Raw genomic sequence first — 7,893 nt, forward strand, 5'->3', positions numbered from 1 at the left:
ATGTTATGTGTCCTACACTGAACAAAAATATCAACGCAACATGTAAAGCATTGGTTCCAAGATGAAATAAAAGATCCCAGACATGTTCCATAAGCACAACATACTTATCTCAAATAAGGTGGCAGTGGCGTTATGGTATGGGCAGGCATAAGCTACGGACAACTAACACTATTGTCTTGTATCGATGGCAATTTGAATGCAGAGATACCGTGACAAGATCCTGTCGTGCCATTCATCCGCTGCCATTACCTCATGTTTCACTATGGTAATGCACGGCCCCCATGTTGCAAGGATCTGTACACAATTCCTGGAAGCTGACCATGTCCCAGTTCTTCTAAGGCCTGCATACTCACCAGACGTCACCCATTGAGCATGTTTGGGAAGCTCTAGATCGACGTCGAGTTCCAGGTCCCGCCAATATCCAGCAACATTGAACAGCCATTGTAGACGATTGGGACACCATTCCACAGGCCACAATCAACAGCCTGATCAGCTCTATGCGAAGGAGGTGTCTGGTTTTCTGATCCACGCCCCTGCCGTTTAATTAAAAGGTATCTGTGACCAACAGATCTGTATTCCCAGTCATGTCAAATCCATAGATTAGGGCCTAATTTATTTCAATTGACTGATTTCCTAATATGAAACTGTAGCTCAGTAAAATATTTTAAATTGTTGCATGTTGCGTTGATAAAGATCTGAATCTTTATATGGCTCTGTTTCAGTCATCACATAGAAAGAAGCCTTGTCATGATATTGAAACGTATTCTAACTACCTGGGCACGCCAACAATGACCTTACCACACCACTGGGTCCCACTTCTAACACCACTGTTGAATTCAGGGGATGACCAGCAGTGATTGTTCTTATCGCTAAAATGCTGAACATGTTTGCTAGTACGGCATTTTAGCCAGCAATTACCTTTTCTGTTTTCATGTGCGTTGTCACACGCTCTCAGATACCACTGTGATATATCATTGTGTACTGGGGGTATTAACTGTTTCCATAGGAAAATGGGAGCTTGTTTTAAAATGTTTTATTTGGAACAAATAAATCTAACCAGAATCAAAAAAATCTAACCAGAGGAAGGGTTTGAGCTTAATAGGTTTTAGAAAAGCTATGAAAACAACATTAAATACACACAAGAGACACTATGTTCACAATAAACTAGAAATAGACAATGTACAACCATAGAAAACATACATAGGCACAGATCAGTCTTCAAGTATGCTAGCTTCCCCTATTCTACAAACACATACATTTTCTAGAGACAAGCCTAGTATTTAATGCACACCTTTCACATAGTCTTCTATGGGCTCATAAAACTTAGAGGGACTCATGTTGGGTTCCCCACATATATCACAGACGGTAAAATAATACACCTTCAGGCAATGTAACTGAGCGAATCTGATTCACTATTGCAGGTATGGATTTTTCTGATGACCCTAGTCGTCCTGCTTTAGCAGTATTTGACCATTAGAGATGTGTTAGCACCTTGGGAGGACTGAGTGTGTGTATGTATAACATATGAACTTGTATCACTTTCCTCCGGTTCTAGCTATTTAGATATCTAGTTGAGATTTGTGTTTGTGTTTACTTCTTCCTGTACTGATCCATGGCCATGTAGCTTCTGAGGAAGTCTTCAAACTGTGGGACGGCATACTCGGGGGCAGCATCCTGCTGCACTGGCTCATCCTTGGCCACTGGTTCTGCTGCGGCGGAGGCATCCTCAGCACGACGCAGGCGGCAGCTGTAGTCGTACTCGGGGTCACAGTCAGGATCGGGCAGGATCACGCCACTCTTGAGCTTGTCGGCCTCAGCGGTGAGGGGAGAAGGGGCAGACATTCCATTGCAGGTAAAGTCATAGGGGTGGCATTGGGGTGCGACGGGGGCGTTGGGTTCATCACTGGCCTCCGAGGGCGTGCAGCCCTTATCGTAGTGCACGTAGCAGTCATGGCCCTCCTTGGTCTTCCCAAGGACGCCCAGGCGGGAGTGGATCCGGTACTGGGGCAGCATGGGGGGAGCCTTATGGAGGGCAGCGGTGGCACCTAGCAGGCAGAATGGGTCATAGCGCGGGTCACACGCCAGAGTGCCGGGCGCCGACTTGTCTTTGGGTGTGTTCTCCAGGACGGGCTTGGTGAGGCCGGCCAACTTGGTGGCAGTGAGGGGGTTGCAGCCCTTGTCAAAGAGGGGGTTGCATTGCTGCTCCTTGGGGGCTTCCTTGGCAGCGGGAGATGGGGCCGCCATGCTAGCCATGCACAGGGGATCGGTGGCCGGGTCGCAGGTGGGGTACATGTTGTAGAAGCTGGAGGGGGCTTTTTTCACCAGCTTTGGCCGGCAATAGGGGTCCTCGGTGGGATCGCAGCCCAGGGCGGCGTAGGACGGGGCGGGTCCAGGAGCGGGCCTATAGCCATAGGCGGCACGCAAGTGGTACTGCAGACACTCGGTGTCGTCGGGGTTGCAGATGCGCAGCAGCTCCATCTTCTGCTCGGCGGTGAGGAAGGGCTCCAGGACTGGGGCATAGTAGTAGAACCCTGTGGGGGTCTTCTGAGGGTGCGGCGGGAGGGGTGTCAGGACAGGCACTGGGGCGGCCTTGACTGTGGCTGGGGCGGCAATCTTAGGGATCATGGGGAAGGGGCAGTAGGGGTCGATATAAGGGTTGCATACTTTGACTGTGGCGGTCTTGACAGGCACGGGCATCACCACCTTGGCCTTGGGCTTGCTGGTGGACTCGGCGATACACTCTGGGTCGTCGGAGTCGGCGCAAGTCTTGTAGATAGCACTGAGGTGGGTGAGGTAATGGGTGAAGGTGGGACCCTCCTCGGAACGGTGCTTGTTCTGCAGGTAGGTCAGGTACATCTTGTCCAGGTGCTCTATCTATAAGGTGAAGACAGGGGAAAGACAAGACTCCCATCAGATCCAGACCTTGGTTCAAATGGTATGTTTGATTGAGCCTGCCTGGAATGCCAGAGGGTTGAAGTTCACTTTTTTGACTATTACATAGTGCAAGGAAAGCTCAATCAAGACTGTTACTACGGGCCAATGAAGATGGTACTGGAGGCAGGTGACGTACAAAGTGCCGCTTTATCTACAAGAGAACGAAGTGAAGTGTATGTGCAGGATGAATATAAAAGGTAAGTGTCAAACCAAAAGTACACTCACTAAAAACAAAAATGATTGTGGAATGTTTGCCACTCACCCCTTCCTGGTTACCAGTATCCATGAAGAACTTGTACCATCCCCAGAAGTCAGGAAGACTCTTGAGGACAGGAATGGGAACGGTAAGACTCCTCTTGCTGCGGACATCACTGGATACTGCAGATGCTGGAACAAGAGAGAGAAAGACAGCACATATTAAGAAGAGAATGTGGACTCAAAAAGTGCCATATTAGAGTAAAGAAACACCAGTACACCAGTACACAAGTATGTGTGAGTACATGACTTAGTATTTGTGTATGTACTGTAAGGATGTGTGTACATGCATTTAAATATCACAGTAAGTGAGTTTGCTGGTAATGTCTGAAAATATTTTGAAATGACATACTGTCCAGTAGTATGCATGCTAATATCCATGTTCCCCTTGTTGTCCCCTACAAACCAGTCCCCCTCACTCACCCTCCTTCTTCGCATTCTGCCTCACCGGGCCGGCCCCCAGAAACTCTGTAAAACAACAGTAGGGACATGAGTCGACAGGAACCAGATGTTGTGTCCCCCAGATGAGGTAAAATGCTGGCTCTGCTCGACCCCTGGGAGTGCACGGCAGGAGACGACCCTTAGAGGTACAGTCCAGGCCGCCCAGGCCCCCCCCCCCCCCACACACACACACACACACACACACACACACCCACACTCCAGTCACTTTGAACAGGATTGAAGGGCCTGAGTTTGTGTGCTACTGCACGGGGTTCCACTGGAAGTCAGTGGAAACGGTAAAACTACAAAGAGCATTGGGCAGCATGCCCCCCCCCCACTCCATCCCACCCAATTAAACCTCAACTGTAAACTAAGATGTTTAGGAGTGGAACATGTTCCGAGGTTCGGTACACCGTGTCTCCATACATTAAAAGCACCAGGGGTTTCCTTTCAGATGTTTACTGGCAGAAGGGGGAAAAACGCCCCGTCAGCTAGTTCAGGTGTGGTGAGACGTCTGCCGAGGCCTCACCTTTACTAATGATGCTAAAGTGCCACTCCAAGGCATCAGAGGTGTACTGTATGTATTTTTATGGTGGGGTTGTGAAAAAGTTCTGATATACATAAGAAGTTGTATGTTATGCCCCGATGGCTGGCAAGTTGTCATCTACAGTACATGCACTGGTTGTATCTGGTGTAGGAACAGCCTGTCATTTTAGTGACATTGAAAATAAATGACTGTGTGCTAACATCCATGTGTGGTATGAATTACAATCTACTTGTACAATGCCTTTGGTCAACTGTAAAGTGACTGATATAAAGTGATCTATTTTTTCTTTCGGTCAGACAATCAGTCAAGCATGTCTTTCAGAAACAGTTCAATAATGTACAGAGCCATGACTGCGTGGAACTCCCATCTCCCATGTATAAAGCAATACCTCATAGTACAACGCCTCTCCACCAAGTTGACCTACTTGTCGTGTGTATTTACTGACAGGTACGTGTAGCTGATAGATGCACACCCTCACACACCCGCATGCTCATGTTTATTAAATGTGTGTAAATTGTCATATTTTTCATTATGTCGGACCCCCAGTAAGACAAGCTGTTGCCATGGGCGTTGGCCAATGGGGATCCTAATCAAATCAAATAAAAACAGAAAGTGCTAGAGCGCAGAAGTCTCACTCACCTGGCAATAACACTACAATAATTCCGGTGGATATGAGGGAAAACATTAGCCTTCCTGTCCGCGCCATATTCTGCTTTATCTGTTTCCTGAGGGCAAAGTTGGGAATATTCAGTCTTTATAAGGAACCATTGGGAGGGTGGAAGTTATTCCTGACCATGCTAGAAATGGGTGAAGCTTTATACACATTTTCATGAATAAGCATTAAAGAACTTTAATAAATGAATATTTCCTCATTTGTGAACATTTATAAACATGCATAAGCATTTAAGCGTTACAATTCATTTAAGAATGAAGAAGCCCCATACACTACCCACCATTGCGACCTGTACGCTCTCGTTGGCTGGCCCTCGCTTCATACTCGTCGCCAAACCCACTGGCTCCATGTCATCTACAAGACCCTGCTAGGTAAAGTCCCCCCTTATCTCAGCTCGCTGGTCACCATAGCATCTCCCACCTGTAGCACACGCTCCAGCAGGTATATCTCTCTAGTCACCCCCAAAACCAATTCTTTCTTTGGCCGCCTCTCTTTCCAGTTCTCTGCTGCCAATGACTGGAACGAACTACAAAAATCTCTGAAACTGGAAACACTTATCTCCCTCACTAGCTTTAAGCACCAACTGTCAGAGCAGCTCACAGATTACTGCACCTGTACATAGCCCACATATAATTTAGCCCTATCAACTACCTCTTTCCCAACTGTATTTAATTTATTTATTTATTTTGCTCCTTTGCACCCCATTATTTTTATTTCTACTTTGCACATTCTTCCATTGCAAAACTACCATTCCAGTGTTTTACTTGCTATATTGTATTTACCTTGCCACCAAGGCCTTTTTTTGCCTTTACCTCCCTTCTCACCTCATTTGCTCACATTGTATATAGACTTGTTTATACTTTATTATTGACTGTATGTTTGTTTTACTCCATGTGTAACTCTGTGTTGTTGTATCTGTCGAACTGCTTTGCTTTATCTTGGCCAGGTCGCAATTGTAAATGAGAACTTGTTCTCAACTTGCCTACCTGGTTAAATAAAGGTAAAATAAATAAATAAAATAAATAAAAGAATGTCATATATGCAATTTATATTAAACATTTGTACAGAGATTTATAAGCATTTATAATGGCTTATTCAAACTTTATTATCAAATGTAACAATGGTGTTCTCCTTTCAGCACGTCCTGCACCATGTAACAATGATTGGCAAGTACCGAACGCCTCCCCTACCGCACCAAATGTCTGCTTGTGTACGGTCATGTAAAATTCATAAACTTGTTTATTCAGGCCCAAGTAGTGGTCCTGTCAAGGGTCAATAATTAAAACTATCATTTTAATTTGGTTGTTCTATCAAGGTTGAACGTTGACGACAGCTGAACTTGGAGCATTGCACTAATCATGGAGCACCAAATGGCCAGTAACTTCTCAGCCAGGTCAGACTAGACCATAGTTTCTCATATTTTTTAAGTCTTCAAAGGATTTTGAAGAACATGTAAATGTACTGATATCCTATGTATTCCAGCTATTGGCTTTACCACTGATGGAGGGATTGACTTGACAGAATATAACTTTACTTATTTATCTGTTATCCATGAAAATACATCTTCAGCTTCCCTCCCAAACCAACAACTGAATCATTGAAGATTCTCAAAAGTAAACTTTGCATGTTGTTACTGACTGACACTAACATATCACACAAATAACTTGGTACAAAATAAGCCTAGCTTTAACCATGGTGAAGTAAACCATTTAGATGAACTTTTTTTTGATAAAGTATACATTAGCATACATTACACATTTATAAGCACATCATTGTGTTGCAATCATCACATCCTCAAGCGTTGTAATCCATGACTTACCTGTTGTTCAACTGAAGTTCTGCCCTCCTGGTACGGCCTCAAGGAGCCAGTGGCTCTCTGGGTTGATTGGTTTAGTGGGTGTCGCTAACCGAGCTGTGTGTACACCCTACCTCACTGCCCCCCTGTATGGGAGAGGAGCGCAGGGTAACATTTTTAAAGAGCCTCTTGATCATTAAAAACAAAAGGCATGTCTTACGGCTCGAGCATGCTGTTACGCACTCCAGGATTGGCTCTTTCACCACTGGCTGACTGACCAATAGGGGGCCTGTAATTAACCGCACTGAACAGCAAGACCCCTGGATTTTTTTTTTTTACGGATAAACGAGGTGTAAGTTTTGATGTATAGCTTATTTATTGACATCGATTTGGAATTTAGGGTTAAGATGTGGGGCATCTGGATTGCTCCCAATAAAAATCAACCAACAATGTCTTTGGATAGAATGGCCATTATTCTGGATCTTGGAGCTGATTCGGGCAGCATGATTCTCTCAGTAAACCCTAAAACCAGTCAACTTATCTCTGTGTTGAGTCTGGAATAACACGACGAAAAGGTCCCTCACTCAGCCTTACATCTAGCATACGTTCTACTATTATATATCTCTATGTTCTGTGTCTCCAGCAGGTTTGTAAAGACAGCCCTAGTCATTAGCCGGTCCTATATATCCCACTGCACCAATCTTTCCTCTTACACTGTATTTCCTGGAAACACTAATGAAGTAGAGGCCTTTATTAGCACACTGCCAACTCAGCTCTGACTGGTGCCTGGGAAAAGGCCACGTAGAACCAGGTCAGTTCCGCTGGTCTCATTGGAATAAACTTGAAAGGCTTTATGAAGCCTATAATGACCCTACAGAAGGCCTTCGTAGACGCTCCATAAACCATTCACAAGCAAATGTTTTAAAAAGGGCTATTCTACATTTGCATAGTATATAGTATAGAATATGGATAATCAGCGAAAACAAACAAGTGAAAACATTACATGCTCAATATTCCCCTTAAAGGGTACATTTTGCATAGGTCAATGAACCAGTTGCCTTGAAAATAACTATAAGTTAATAGTACCATAATATAAATATGTCAACATTTTATAATCTTGGAAAAATCATGGCAAGCGATGTGTGTGCAAAGCCCATAAAGTGGTTTCATACCACTTGTGGAGAAAAACAAATCATAAAAAACCAGACCCTTCTGGTAAAAATGATGAGGCCCTGCCTCCACTTTCAT

The 7,893-nt window shown here is 44.8% G+C and overlaps 1 protein-coding gene across 1 annotated transcript; it reads right to left on the reverse strand.

The window, feature by feature from the left end:
- Positions 1 to 1,018: 1,018 nt before the first annotated feature.
- LOC110530012 (uncharacterized) lies at positions 1,019 to 6,797 on the reverse strand. Its single transcript, XM_021612768.3, has 5 exons — positions 6,670 to 6,797; positions 4,817 to 4,902; positions 3,613 to 3,657; positions 3,197 to 3,321; positions 1,019 to 2,874 (listed from the first exon to the last, which is right to left on the reverse strand). The coding sequence occupies exons 2-5, from the start codon at positions 4,881 to 4,883 to the stop codon at positions 1,591 to 1,593; spliced, it is 1,521 nt and encodes a 506-aa protein (XP_021468443.3). The 5' UTR covers positions 4,884 to 4,902; positions 6,670 to 6,797; the 3' UTR covers positions 1,019 to 1,590.
- Between the last annotated feature and the right edge of the window lie 1,096 nt (positions 6,798 to 7,893).

This window comes from Oncorhynchus mykiss, chromosome 8 (genome assembly GCF_057628025.1).
Source record: "Oncorhynchus mykiss isolate SJ-2025 chromosome 8, ASM5762802v1, whole genome shotgun sequence".
In the NCBI taxonomy this organism is placed as follows: domain Eukaryota; kingdom Metazoa; phylum Chordata; class Actinopteri; order Salmoniformes; family Salmonidae; genus Oncorhynchus; species Oncorhynchus mykiss.

What these genes read in the sequence shown, in the direction of transcription:
- LOC110530012 (XM_021612768.3), bottom strand. Translation starts at nt 4,883, where the DNA reads ATGGCGCGGACAGGAAGGCTAATGTTTTCCCTCATATCCACCGGAATT. An exon ending in TATTGTAGTGTTATTGCCAG is followed by an intron (nt 3,658 to 4,816) that starts GTGAGTGAGACT and finishes GTTGTTTTACAG; the next exon opens with AGTTTCTGGGGGCCGGCCCG. An exon ending in ATACTGGTAACCAGGAAGGG is followed by an intron (nt 2,875 to 3,196) that starts GTGAGTGGCAAA and finishes TTCACCTTATAG; the next exon opens with ATAGAGCACCTGGACAAGAT.